Source organism: Lathyrus oleraceus, chromosome 4 (genome assembly GCF_024323335.1).
Source record: "Lathyrus oleraceus cultivar Zhongwan6 chromosome 4, CAAS_Psat_ZW6_1.0, whole genome shotgun sequence".
NCBI lineage: Eukaryota > Viridiplantae > Streptophyta > Magnoliopsida > Fabales > Fabaceae > Lathyrus > Lathyrus oleraceus.
The window spans coordinates 14,767,305-14,782,990 of NC_066582.1; the positions used below are offsets into that span (position 1 = coordinate 14,767,305).

At 30.9% G+C, this 15,686-nt stretch overlaps 1 protein-coding gene across 1 annotated transcript; it reads right to left on the bottom strand.

Moving 5' to 3' along the window:
- Positions 1–489: 489 nt before the first annotated feature.
- Positions 490–2,257, bottom strand: LOC127138424 (BTB/POZ domain-containing protein At2g24240). The gene has a single exon (XM_051064875.1). The coding sequence runs from the start codon at positions 1,959–1,961 to the stop codon at positions 636–638; it is 1,326 nt and encodes a 441-aa protein (XP_050920832.1). The 5' UTR covers positions 1,962–2,257; the 3' UTR covers positions 490–635.
- Between the last annotated feature and the right edge of the window lie 13,429 nt (positions 2,258–15,686).

The window sequence follows — 15,686 nt, forward strand, 5'->3', positions numbered from 1 at the left end:
TACGTCAATATTGTTACTATCTTCTGTTCCACTGCATAATATCCAAGTTTGATTAAATTAATATTTAGAACTTCTGCATAGAAGATAGTGGTTTGGTTGATTACCACATGTTAACATCATAATAACTTGAGACCTTTGATTTATGCAACATTTGATGGATTTGGTGCAATGCAACCTAAAGAATTCAAAGTACTTTTATGCAATATTAATTAAATAGGGAAAGTAAAAGTGACCTAAAAGCTGCAGATGCAACTCACCCCACCCACCACATGCTAAGAAATTTCTCATTATTCTCTTCACCATTCTAATGCTATCAAAAGAACTTCACCTCATTTTACTCCATGTTTGTAAAAGAAAAAGGTTAAAAGAAACAAGTACAAAGTTGGATATGACCATCTCAAAAGTAAAAGAAGGGAATAACTTAATGATAGTGAGAATTTAGAATCTTCAAGAGATATAAAGTGATGTATGAAATCTGATTCATTAGAGTATAGAAAAAGAAGCAATCCACATTTATAATATCTTCTGTTGTGTATATACAATGTTTTAGATTCAGCACTATCTATAAAATTGCAGAAGAAGCAATTTGGTTATGAAAAAACTAACCTTAAACTAAGCGAAAAAACACAACTAAATCATATAATTGGTGGTGTTGGAGTCTCCCATATATCAAAAACATTCTCTTCACTATGAAGTGCAAAAAGCCTATCACCTCCAATGGAAAAATCACAGATTGACCCACCATAGCTACGTCGAAGTCTCGACGTTAAAACCCATTCAGGTCCACAAAACACCGAAATACAATCATTCATGGAAGAGAAAAGTTGTCCCCCATGCAATGCCAATTTAGGGTAACATGGTTCTTCAGGCATCTTCCCTTTCATCAACCTACTTCTCGAACTCCACCTCACACTTGCAGCAGCAGAGCTTCTCAAATCCATGAAACCTAATTCCTCAAACTCATTCACCACACAAATTGATCTGTTACCCTCCATTGCTATAGCATCTCTCACCCTTTTCTCATCCACAACCAATGTAGCACCTACATCAGACCAACACCAAACCATTTTCTTCTCTCTGAAATCCAAAAGACTAATGTAACAGTTATCTTTTCTAGGAAACATTGTAGCAACTAACAAACAGTTACTACCCTCTAACCATTGAAGCTTATCAGCATCGCCGAGCGACCAACCTAAAGGCTCATAAAAAAAATCAACTTGTTTACCAGTAACTTGGTCCCAAACACCAACACCATACTCATTACTTCTACCTTTACAGCTAGAAAAAATCTTGTAATCAGAACTAAAACTCAAAGCACCAGCAGTGTAACTTTTAACATGATTTTCATGACTAACATGAAACTTGTACCTAAGTTCACCATTATGTGAACTAAACAAACCCATTCCACCATCACCACGACCAAGTCTTTCACTCACACCTATAACTATGTTGTTAGGGTCAACCCAACCAACATCGTTGACTCTTTGGTAATCAAGGTTAAGAGGATTGTGTTGATCTAACATCCAATCATAAACATGAACCATGCAACCATGTGCAACACAACAACCACCATCTGGACCAGCTCGAATTGCTGTTCCATCACCAGGTGCTTGTCCTTGAACAGACCTAGACAACCTTAACCTGTTCCCATCAAATTGACCCCATTTTGCAGAGCGAACATGGTCTAGAACACCATAATAAAGAGCTTCTCTGTATAAAAGCTTCTCAGGAATGTTCTGTGGGATGTAAAGTTCACCAGTTCTTAACAGATCCAAGATAACAGAGAAGCAATCTGCGTTACGATCCATGAATTTCTCACTTCCATTATCTAACAGATTCCAATTCTCATCTAACATTGCACCCAACATGGAATCTCTCCCAGCATTTGCAAGTGTTGTTGATGTCGTTTCAAATACTCTGCCTCCAACATTGAATTTCACCCTATCGTTTTTAACCCCCATGATTTCTTTCCTTCAAATTTCGAAACTTTTTCAGAAACCCAGATGGGGATTGAGTTCAATTCAACGAATTGAATCAATTAGTTGAATAAAAACACGGTTTCGGAAATAATGAGGTTGTCGTAAAACAAGACATGGATGTACACTGAAGAAGGGAACATTAAAAAAAGGTTTAATGAAATTGTGGGATTTGGTGAAAGAAAGAGAAAGAATAAAAATTTGTTGGAGCGGTTGGAATTCAAAACCGAATTGACTCAGTTTCATGATCTCTTCTTTCTTCTTCTCCCTTTTAATAACTTACTCTGTTTTTCTTTTTTTTTTCTTTCTCTTTTGTTTTTAATAAAAAAAAGAAAAAATGAAGAATTTCCACGTGTTGGGTTTATTGATTTTCATTGGGTTCGATATTTAATGTAATGTATCTTTTGTTATTAAATAAAATAATTGAAGTGGGGTCCATTAGATCGAACGGTTGTAATGAAATGAGCTTAGGGTGAGTGCGGTTGCATTGGATAGTTACTCTTTTGCTGGCTGGCTCGTTTGTTAGTTCTTCACACGAAGTCAGATTTGCGCGGTCTTCGCCGTAAAGAAACCGCGTCATTATGATTAGAAATTGATTAATTTAATTTATTTAATTTGGAATAAGAAAGTTTTATTTAATTAAAATAAGATAATTGAGATTTTACGAGTAATCTCTTTTTGACTCAAGATTTTACGAGTAATCTTTTTTTTGACTCAACATTTTATGAGTATCCTATTTTGTTTGAAATATCCTATTTATCTAATTTTTCTTTTTTAATATAATAATTATTTTAAAATACTAATACAATATTTTTTTAATTATAATTATTTTAATAAATTATATTAATTTTATCTTCAAAGTTAAATCCATTTCATTTTTTTTTATGAATGAACTACATACAAAACAATTAAGGTGTTTTAGAGTTATTTTAAAAAGTTTTATTTTATATAAATATCATATAACTTTTGTGAGATTTTAATTTTATAAAAGTATTTAAAAATAAATATATAAGTTATTGACCATTACAATTGTATTTTTTATTTATAAAAATTAATTTTAAATATATATTTTATTTTTATATTTGAAGAATTTTATTAAAAAATACAATTTTTTAAATCTAACAAATAAATTCTATCGCTTTAAGTTTATAGTTTTTTTAATTTTTTTTAAACAAGTCAAAATTAATCAAATAAATAGAACAAATTCAATTAATTATTTTATTAACTATCTATCAATAATTAATTTATAAATTATAAATTTTTATACGCTAACAATTCATTTATTATTTTGAGTGATTCACAAATCTCATATGACATATGATATGACATATGACAGAAATATAAGATTATCCATTGAATCTAACCAAATAATAATTTATATGAATCAAACATGAATATTCTAATAGATTATTCTTACTATTTTTTATTTATTCATGTTGAACTAAAATTTATCCATTATGGAAAACTCGTTTCACCGATGCTATTTCACTTCAATCATAAATTATTTCTAATTTTTGAAGTGAACATTTTTAATAATTTATAATTCTTTTAGAAAAGAAAAGAAAAATAGAGACATAAAAATATAAACATAATAATTTGGTTGTTTCTTCCATTGGCTACTTTATTGACTAGTTACATGTCAATTTTGTTGTTTAGTTTATTATTATTACTTCATTGAAGTATTTTTTCTTCTTCTTTTGTTTCTATTCCAATCCAAATAGAATGCAATCCTTTTCATGTTACTAGTCAAGGTAGAGGAAATTGCACTATCTTGTGTGACATTTGATTGTACCAAGTTTCACCTAATAATACTAAATTAAAAAAAATGTCCACTAGAGAGTTTTTCCTTTTGAAGAAATCGATGGTTATCTTTAACGTAAGATAGATAAACACAACAAAAAAAAAGTTACGTGTCAGCGTTTATGAAGTAGATTTAAACTTTTCTACTTTGTCTTTTCATGATAAGATAGTACTATTATTGATAGTAGTAGTAGAAGTTTGTTTTTCCAGTTTGTGCTAAAACAAATCAATAAAAACTCATAGTATGTGCCCTCTAATTATAGTATTATTAATTCTTTACCAATAAAAATGGAGCAAATATTGAAGTATGAAAGTCTATTTCGACCTTTGTTGTTGTATTGGTTTGAAGTAGTGAGTGACCCACCACCACCACCACCGCTTTAACTCCAAGTAGCGGGCCGTGGACGGCAAAAAATCTTTGTATTACAAAGCAGCACAACTTTCCTACTTGACACTAATTTATTACACATTTCTTTAGAATTGCTAGTGCATTTGAAATAGTCTATATATTTTAAATATTACTTCTGTTCTTTTATAAGTGTAGTTTTTTTTAAATTATTATTTTAAAATTTAAATTAATATTAATTATCTTTTTGTCAAAATTATTCCTAAATAATTATATAAAAAAAAAGATAAAATAGATAAAAAATTATTGTTTGCAAAATACTCGTTCCGTTTCTTTTTTAGTGTCTCTTTTTTGAAAAAAAAATTATTTTTTTAATTGTCATTTATTAAATTTAAAAAGTAGTATTAATTATATTTTGTCAAAATTATCTCTAGTTAATTATTATAAAAAGAAAAAAATAAAAGAAAAATGATAAATAATTAAGGATATCATAGGTAAAAAAAAATTATTATTGAAAAAATAAAAATAATGATTAACATTTATGTAAAAAGTAAAAAAAAAGGTAAATAATGATGATGATTAACTTTTTTAATATATAAAAAATAGAAAAAATGATAATTAAAAAGGAACGCAAAAAATAATACTAATTTATAAAATAAAACATCAGTTAACAAAATAACACAATTATTAGTTTAAGATTATGTAGTTTGAATTATTGGTGCGTCAACCGAATTATCTTCCTTTGAAAAAAATTAATTAATAATAAAATCAGTTAATTTAACATGTATTAAGACTATAAAATTGAAATAAAATTTTATTTTAAAAATAATAGAATATAAAAGAAATTAAATTATTGTATTTTATATTTTAAAGATCTAAAACTGTTTCGGTAGAATGACTTCAGTTGATTAATTTAAAATAATTCTTTTTTAATTTTTTAATTTCCATATATTTCTCACAGAAAAGTAATAATTTTAGAATATTATTTTTTTCAATGAAAAACTATATATTTATCACATGTGAAAGCTTAAAATAAAAATAAAAATAAATAATATTTTTAAAGTAATCCAACTTAATTTAAGAAAATGTGTGTACACTTTTAAGATCTAAAAGCCTTGTTTGATTTAAATGTTAATGAGCTTACGAGAATGAGAATAAATATGACATATGAGGGGTGGACCTTAGTTTTGATAATTGATAGCTTGACAATAAGATTTCAGACCATATATTGCTATACCGTTCAGTCTCTGACAATGTTTGTTGCCTGCTATGTGAATAGGATGGTCACTATCTTCTTTTTCCATTTTAACTTTTTAGATAAGGGAGAGAGGAACATTATAGGTGTAAGATTAGTTCAACAATTCCAAAACTTCATAAATACATAAACATAATTAGATAACTATTTTACTATTACTTAGTCTCAAAGATATTATAGAAATCATATTTAACTCATTATCTATATCTTCTTCCTCTTATCTTACTTTTGGTGGGTATAACTTAACATTTCACTAGCAACTCACAACTGTCATACCATATATTTGTCTAGTAAGTGTCATTCATTATGTTTGCTTGTAACTGTGATATTTCAAATCCAAATCAGATTTTTTTTTTATGTCAATATTTAGAAGCATTTACAGACTAAAAATAATTATAGTAGTTGGACTTAGATCGGATACTCTATATTTTAATATTAATATTAATTTTCTTAAATAAATATCAAATATAATATCACAACTATATTAAAATATTAATTTTATTAAATAAATATTATTTTCACTTAATGCTCTATATTAAGTGAAAATAAAAGACTTAAAAAAATTATTTTTGAATATTTATTCAATAATTTGTTTTTATTAAAAAAATATTTAGAATCATTTTTTTAAAATTAATTTTTATTAAAAACTAATTTTATCACGATAAACAAATACAAAATAATTTTTTTTAAATTGAAAAAACTAAAAAAATTAATATATAAACTATTAAATATCAATTTTTTTTATAATTCTCATAACAAACAAATTATTCTAAATTGGACTCAAAGGCCCAAATCAACTTTGGACCAAATCTTAAATATAAACAGGCATAGGTTGGATATCTCCTTCATGAAATTTTATATAATATCTTCTCGGACATTAAAACTTATTACGACTAATCACTCAAAGTTGTTTAGAAATTATGGTTTTTAACCGCCTATCATTACTCCTTCCCAAATATGATTGATAATAAGATATATAATCTCTAATCTTAATATTCCACTCTCATTGCTCTCATCTACTTCAGAAATATGAGTGTTTGTGGGTATCCCCCTCCAATCACATCGTTGTGAATTTGACTTTCGAGTCTGACCAACATTTTCCGTTTAATAAGATCAATAGCGCTATCTAAGGAAAATAGTTTCACTCATCTCAAAATAAAGATATAACCCATAACTTATACTAATCAAATATGTTCAACTAAGAATGATTTTTGAAGATAATACTCCATGATTTGGTTTTTATGACAATACAATGTTAGGGAATATTTTTATAGTCTAAATGTTTGTTATTTGTGTTGAAAGTTTTAAACAGATTCAAGTTAATCTATGCTTTAGAAAAAGTAATAAAGTTTGAGAAATGATCATACGGTATAATAGATTAATCTAGAAGATTTCATCTAAATACAAGTGATCGTTAAGCACAACCATGAATTGATCCAAGAATTGTAGGTAGGGCACGATCTCCATTGATCTATCAAGTTCATATCTAGGGTTTGAGACCCTCATGACAAAGAGCACAACCATGAATTGATCCAAGAATGGTTATTAGCATCATATATGAGTTCCATTTATTCCTACATGTTATATTGATCACGTTTTCTTCAAGAGTTTGGAGGTGATTTGCCTTGGAAACCCTAGTTTGTCTGGGTATCTTGAGTAACTTCTCCAATAAGCTATCTCACCAATTGATCAAATTTCTTAAGGGACACTTAAAAATTAATCATCTTATGCATATATAATCTACCATGAGCCAATAAAGTCAAGAGAATTGAAGGATAGCAAGTTGGTTGATGGTGGTTGGCCAGATGAATTCATCTGATCAAAACTGGGTCTCCCTAGACCCTATCTCCTACAATTTTCACCATATGAAAATGATTCCAAGATCAAAGTTACTCTAAATGACATGCAAAAGAACTTTCATGTTGAGACCTAGAGCTAGTTTTTCTTGGAAAATCATTTTATATGTTGAAACATTATATGTCATTTTGTCTAAACCTTAATTTGAAAGTCAACTTCCCAAGGCCATAACTTGCTCAATTTTTATGATATGAAAGATTTTCAAGCTGCACAATCAATTTCAAGATATCTAATTTAACTTTTATGTTTAGAGTGAGAGCTAATTCAACTTTTATGAGCATGTGATATGAGGTTACATTATAGGCCACTTTTGACCTATACCATTGAACAAGTGATTTTTCCAAACTTTAAAAATGCATAACTCTATCATTCCAAATCCAAATTACATGAAATTTATGACCATTTGAAGGTATTTGAAAGAGATACAAGTTTGATGAAGACACGTTTCTCATTTGAAGCTCACATAAAAAGTTAAGCAAGATGGAATATTGAGATATATGGCTTGACACTTAGAAATTTTTTCAACATGTTAAAATTTCCAAACTTCCACCTCAAACTTCATCATAATACAAGCTTCAAATGGAAAAGTGTTGAATTTGAAAGTTGTTCCTCTTGATCTAACCTTTCCCAAAAGTCCAATTTCATCCATTTTGGACAAGAATTGCTAGGGCTGCGCATGGCATGAATATTGCATCATCAATTGGCAAAGATCAAACTTCAAGTCTTCATATACATTTGCCTTGCATCCCAAGTTGATTTCAGACTTACTCACGTTCAATTATGGATCAAATTGAATGATTTCATAGACCTGTACACGCCCATGCACACATGCATCACTCATTGCCAATTTTGGAAAGTCATTTGGAAGGTGCAAATATCACATGATCCAGCTATAAATAAAGCTCCATATGCTCAGAATTGAGGACCCCTACACGCCAGCTTTGATCCCAAACACCTAACCCTTCCATTTGAGAGGATAAGCCTGAGAATTTCCTTTGGAAATTGAGTTGAATTCTTACTTGTCGCACCTCGAAAAAATGAGAACACGACTTAGCGAAGCGCAATCGCACGCTCGCATGATGGACTGAACAAAGTTGCCACCGAACTTTATTTCTTCCCAAATAGGGAAAGGGAAAATATCTATAAAACCCCTAAAAGAAAGGATAAGATATGGTCATCGCAACCAATATCTGGGTTCGGGAGTCAGTTACGTAAGGGGAAGGTATTAGCACCCCTCACGTCCGTTGTACTCAACGAAAACCATTAGGTTAATTGTGCGCGTTAGTGTTAGCTTAAAATGTTAGGCTTCTCAAGATATTAGGAGGGAAAGAAAGATAGGATCAAAAGAAAAGAGAAGATGTTTTTGGATTCTTGCAATAAAGGGGACTAAACCTAAGTTTTTTATTAATGGGCCTGACAAGATTTTGCAATCCTGCTCCTACGTATCTCAATAGAGAACTCAAGGCTTACCTAGTTCTGGGTAGAAAATGTTTGTTTATTGGTCGATTTTAGCGAAAGCTATATTATATTAATCGACGAAAACATTGTTTTACCCAAAACAGATGAGGAGCGGACATATACCACACATCGAATGGATTTACAAATCAACATTCGGAAAAACGTCACTTATCTCAACTCAACAATTATGGCCGAAGCATTGCTTTGCATCATCTCAAGACAAGATGTCTTTCGTTTATGAAAAGAGGTTTTTGATTAATCGCACGGCGGCGAAAAAGAGTTTGATTGGTTGGATGTATTTTTGGGCTTGAAAGACGAGTATTTATGACTTGGAAGCTCTTACAACTTGGGTCTAATACTCGGGACTACGTCTGGATATTTCACTCAGGTAATCTTTTTCTTCCAATTTTATTAAGAAAATGGTTTTAATATTTACAAGGGTTTTGGAGGGAAGACGAACACTTATGGCTTACAAGCTCTTACAACTTGGGCCTAGCATTCGGGACTACGACTGGATATTTCATCAAGGTAATCTTTTTCTTCCAACTTACTTATGAAAATGATTTGAATATCAGAGCGTTTTGAAGAGAAGACAGATATTTATGGCTTGCAAGCTCTTACAGCTTGAGCCTAATATTCGGGATTACAACTGGGTATTCCATCCAGGGTAATCTTTTTCTTCAGATTTTCTTATGAAAATGATTTGAATAAAAAGGTTAAAGTGAAGGTTTGAGACTAAAATAACCGAAATAGTAGTTTAAAAAAAGAAATTGAATGGAGGATCCAACAAAGACTTGATGTGGAGGAAACCAAAATATGTTGATTATAAATAAATAAATAAAAATAAGAATAAAAAAAAGGGGTTTCGTTTTGAAGCATAAAAAACAAAAACAAAATAATAATAAAACAATCTTTTGGGATAATTTGAATTAAATGAGATAAAAAACTAACCTAAATTAAATAGTTAAAAAAAAATCTACCAAAAAAAATTAAATGAGAACAAAATACCTAAGCCAAGAATTGAATTGAGAACCTAATAAGAGACAGAAGAAGTCTCAACCACCGGGCTAAAAGCAGTTGGTTGGAAGAAGTCTTCACCCAACAATATAAGACATGATTTAAATGAAAATTTTTAAATAAAAAAAATGGTCCACGGATGAATGGCCCATATGGGAAACTTTTGGGCCTTGGACGTGGGTCAGGAGCTCCGGGTCGGAACTCAACTGACCCGCCCGAACTAAAATACAAAGAAAAAAAGCTCTTCCTTTGGAGGAAAACCCTAACGGCCGTTCACTCTCTTTCTTCATCTGTCTCCCATCTTTTCATGAATCGTGACCAACAGACACAAACACAGAAACAACCCTATGGACAAATGAAAGAAACGACGGTCGAATGGAGCGTAGCCAACGGAGTTCGTCGTCGACTCTCTGATGGCATTCCTGCTTAGAAATCAGATGTTGCTGCTCCTATATTGACAAGAAAAGATGTTGTAGCTACACACATACAAACAAAAAAGACCACTAACCAAATCAAGTTTTAAGGGTACCTCACTTGAACATATTTTCTTTTTTTTTTAAAATATAATTTGTTACTGTAAAAAAAAATTTGTACATGATTATAATGTAAGAAATTATTTTTATATTTTCTGAATTTTTTCTATATTTGTGATGTAGAAGACAAATTATAATGTAAAAACATATTTTCTGAATTTTTTCTATATTTGTGATGTAGAAGACAAATTATAATGTAAAAACTTATTTTTTGAATTTTTCTATATTTGTGATGTAGAAGACAAATTATAATGTAAAAACTTATTTTCTGAATTTTCCTATGTTTGTGATGTAGAAGACAAAGTGAAATTAAATGTAACTATTTTTTTGAATTTTAAGATATAGCAATGATATTTATTTATAAAATGTGACCAAATATTTTACTTAAATCCAATTAACAGAATCAAAATAAATTACCATGACCATGAGTACCTTTTTTTTTAAAACAAGCTTTAATTATTATTATTACTACCACTCAACATAAAAAAATCTCTTGCTATAACCTAAGAACAATACCATGACAAGACCATTAGAACCTAATTTTTTAGAATGCAAAAATATAACTCTAAATAATTAAAGTTAAACCCACAAGCACCCAATGTAATGCAACAAGTGTCGATTATGGGTATGTAGTGTATGATAAAAAACTTATGAAAAACAAATGTATGAATGACATGGTAAATGAAAATCTTATTATAAATATGAATGCTTATGAATGAAGATCCTATTTTTTTTTATGTGAATTGGTAAATAGAAAAAAAAATCGAATGAAAATTAAATAAATGTCATTGAAATGAAATAAAAAAAATGGAATAATTTATGAATATGAATGCTTATGAATGAAGATCATGTTTTTTATGTGAATTGCTAAATAGAAAAAAAATTCTAATGAAAATTAAATAAATGCCATTAAAATGAAATTAAAAAAATGGAATAATTTATGAATATGAATGTTTATGAATAAAGGTCATGTTTTTTTATGTGAATTGATAAATAGAAGAAAAAAAATCTAATGAAAATTAAATAAATGTCAGTGAAATAAAATTTTAAAAAATGGAATAATTTATGTCAATGAGTGGATGCAAATTGATAAATACAAACGCTTGAAATGTAAATGAATGCCTTTAGGCGGGGCAAAATTTAAGGTATGACATCACTATTTTGAGATTCAAAACTCTAGGGATCCAAGACCTTTTATGCATTCTAATCTACTCCTGCAAGACACGAGCCAAACCAAGAATAGTTGAATCCAGACCTGCATTGAAGGTATTTTCCAGAAAATTTCATCTATTCGATTCTTTCTTAATTCCACTCAATTCTCTTGAATCTTTGGTTGTCTGAAGTCCTACCAATGTAGGCAAGAAGATTGAGTTGCTTAGAGGTCAAATCGAAGCAACTCAGTTGACACACCTCAAAATTCAACTCCTCATATCTTTCTATATATGTGGAGTTAGTTAAAATTGAGGTCAGATTCGTGCTCTACGCCATTTTTTCTTTCAGATCATGTCCTCCTTTTTCATTTTCTTGATGGTGATGAGTGAACCAGTCCTGCCAGGGTCACCGGAGAAGATGATCGACCTTTGGACGCCGGTGATGTGTTGGCATGGTTTAGAGCCATTGATCCTTTTCAATTTGTTTTAATCTCACGCGTTGGTTCTGATTACCATTCTTGTGGCGCATTGACTCAAGTCCACGATGGAAAGCACGCTGAGGACCACTTGATCTGCCACCTCAATTAATGAGGGAGATCAAGTGGTCTACGTTTTTTTGTTATTTTCTGATTTTCTTTTATTCCTTTTATTTTCATTAATTCATATTAATTTCAATATTGATCCAAAAAATATGAGAGTTTCACCAAAAATTTTCAAATAATTTCCTCTTTCATATTCTGAATTAAAATTATTTTTTGGATCATTATTAGTATTTTTCATGATTTAATTGATTTTGCATTTGTTTTTAATTGTTTAAAAATACTTTTAAGTCCTTAAAAATTCTGAATTTTTTTCTCCAAGGTACTTTGACATTGTTTGACCTATGATAAATTTCATGACCATTTATTTGGTGTTTTGATGAGCTTTTAGGAATTTGACAAACCATATTTAACTTAAATGCCTTATTTTAGTATTTTTAATTTGAATAAATGCCAAATAATTTTGTTGACCAATTGTGATGACTTGTTTGTGTTTGTCTCTTGTTGTTGGGCCTTGGTCAAGGTTGATTTGACTTTGTCAAGTTAATATCATTGGATTTAGGGGATGGATGGAATGTACATTCCATCTCCCAAAATGAATGGATGATATTAATTTGGTAAAAATCCTCCTTTGATCAATTTGAGTTTTGATCCATTCCCCCCCCTCTTCATCTCATTCCCTTTCTTTATGCATTCATCTCATTTGGCCTATGATATCTCAAAATCCTAAAACTAGTTGATTGAAAAATTAACATAAGTATGGATGAGATTAGGCCACCTCTTTTGCATATTCTTTTTGTGTGTGGTATGTTTCATGAGCATAGTCCATTATACTATGTCTCTAACATGCATTAACACCAAAATTCTATTGCTCGGCCTCAAATAGTTGTGACTTCTACATAAGTCCAATTACGATTGCTTAACATAACGCTAAATTTGTGACATAAAAGGCATAACATTCTAGTTAGTGAGATTGTAAGTCTCCCTTCTTTCATGGTATTGTGTGGAAACTTGGCCTTTTTTCCTTCCTTTGGAAGATGTCTTGGCTCAAGGATCCATGCTTGTGATAAGTGGGTTGAGTGTTCTCCAAAGAATGTCTTAAAATGAAAAGCAAAAGCAAAACAATACTAACTTCTAACTCATTAACAACTAACTTTTAATTTCAAGCTATTTACTTTAATATCATTTAATTCTTGCCTTTATTCATTTGCCATTGTTCATATCATTCTAATTGTTTATGTTAATGCAATTTTCACTTTATCCATCTGGACCATATTGTGTGATATATCTTGTTTGTGTATACTTTGCTTGTTTGTATGGTCTTTGACCATTAATGTACATAATAACAACAAAAAACCCTAAAAAACTTTTGTGTGGACTGTTGAGTTGATCTTGGACAAATGGACTTAGAACTTAGGTAACATTCTTATGCTAAAGGACTTGGCCAATGCCAACTTATTGAGAAACCAAGTGCTTGCAATTTGAACTTCATCTAATATATCATTCAGGATCCCTCTGAGTTCATCTGCAACATGATTATTGTGAAGCTTTTATTTTGAACCTATGACTTGTGGAATTCATCTGCTACATGGGCTAATCTTGAAGAAGATCATGGAATGGCTAAAGCTTGGATGTGGCTATCTTTATTTTATGCCTTTGCTCTTCAAGGTAATATAATTGTGCATTTGTGTGTTGCTTGATTCTAAATGTCCAAGGGAATTCTAGGTTTTTTATTGACATTCTTGTCTATTGGATTGCTACCCATTTGGTAAGATCTTTTCAACTCTTAACTTTTAATTTTGTGCATATGATTAGTCTCTTCATCTTCTCCCCATTTCTTTAATTTCAAAAATCTCTCCCTCCCTTTTCAAAATCTTCTTTGTTTGAACTTATTTTGTTCCAAACTTTGACCACTTTGCAAAAAGATAGAAACTTTGGCCTTATGCCATTGCATTTTTCAAACTTCTCTTCTTAAATCAATTTTGTAAATAAACTTAACTATACTTGACTTAAACTTTCAAAAAGCCAAAAAGAACTAACTCATTCAAACCATTTTTAGGCCTTTGTGTCTTTCAAACTTAATTTTGTTAAAAGCAATGCAACCACTTTGAAATTTGTATCACGAACTACGAGGTTTTGATCCCTCATTTTTATGTTGGTACGTAGGCACAAGACCGAAGGTCTTGTCAAACACAAAGATATAATTAATGAATTCTTTTATCACCCCCCATTCTATTTGTTTGTAAATATCATTTTTGTACAAAATACATATGCACACAAAAAGGGCTCCCTAGGAGTACCTAGGACACTTTGGGTGCTAACACCTTCCCTCTATGTAACCAACCCCCTTACCTGTAATCTCTGACATTTTATTAGTTTTGATTTGAAAACTTCTTACTTTCGGGTTTTGTTCGTAGTTTTTCCCTTTTCCCTTGGAAACAATAAAAGCGCGGTGACGACTCTTGTTATTTGATCTCTAGCTTATCCATAGCTCGATGATCATGAATTTACCGCTACAGAAATTAAGTGGCGACTCTGTTGGGGAATATGAACTCAGTGGGTTTAGCCTACTTTTCTTGTGTATATATTTGCATATATGTGATGTTTGTATATATGTATGTGTGATATAATCTGCTTGTTGTGCTTGGTGATCTCTGAGTGGTGAGATAAGTTCTAACCTGAACTTGAGTGCAATTAAGATAGGAGGATGGTATAGTCATGTTCGACTTGTGTGGAGTAGTCCTTAACAAGTTGGCTTGAGATCCATCTGCTCAGTGGTGACTCTTTTGGATTTGGAAATGTCACACGAGTACTTGTGGTTAGGCATTACTATCTCTAATTTGGGTCTGCGAAGCTGAGGACCGTAGGACATTTACCCCCTTTTGGCCTATTTAGGACGTAGTGCGGAAACTGTTCAAGTGTAGACTTGATAACAGTTGCTACGCGATACTACACTCAGACGAGTTTCTCTTGAGAATATTATGGGTCGATGAGCCAGTCATCTTAACCTGTAATATTCGATAGATGGAATTAAGACTCTGGGAACTTTTTAGAACATGATTTACATGTTTTATCCTTAGTTCACTCCTTTGGGATGGTCCTTACCCAGGCTCCATGCTCGTGACTTGCAACAAACCTTTGATTCTTGGTTGATCCAATCAAGTCTTGTCAATATCAATGGAACTTGGGTGTTGATAAGGTGTAAAACATAATCCACCCAAATGGATGATTGATCTTCACAATGACTTGATTCATCCCTTGACCTTTGTTTGCCTTGTGTGTGATCCCTTATTTGTGATTGTTGCATTCATGCATTCATGCGCATCATAACATTCATCACACGAAAATTTCAAGGAACTAAGGTATTATTTGCAAATATTTTCAGACCATGGATTATGGACGAAGGAACACTAAGAAGTACAGTTTCAGATGTCCCGACTTTAAAGAGTTAAGGAAACTAGCATATTTTATAATAGATCCCTTGGACTTCAAACAACGTCATGGGAAGTTATTGTCTATCTTATCTGCTGATGTGGTTGAAGGACTCTTGAGTGTATTGGTGCAGTTCTATGATCCTCTCTACCGTTGTTTCACTTTCCTAGATTTTCAGCTTGTGCCTACCTTGGAGGAGTATTCTCATCTTTTGGGGATACCTGTTTCTAGTAGAGTACCTTTTAGTGGATTGGAAGAGATTCCCGGATCTCATCTTATTGCTGAAGCTCTTCACTTGAAGAAGTATGAGATAGAGGCTCAT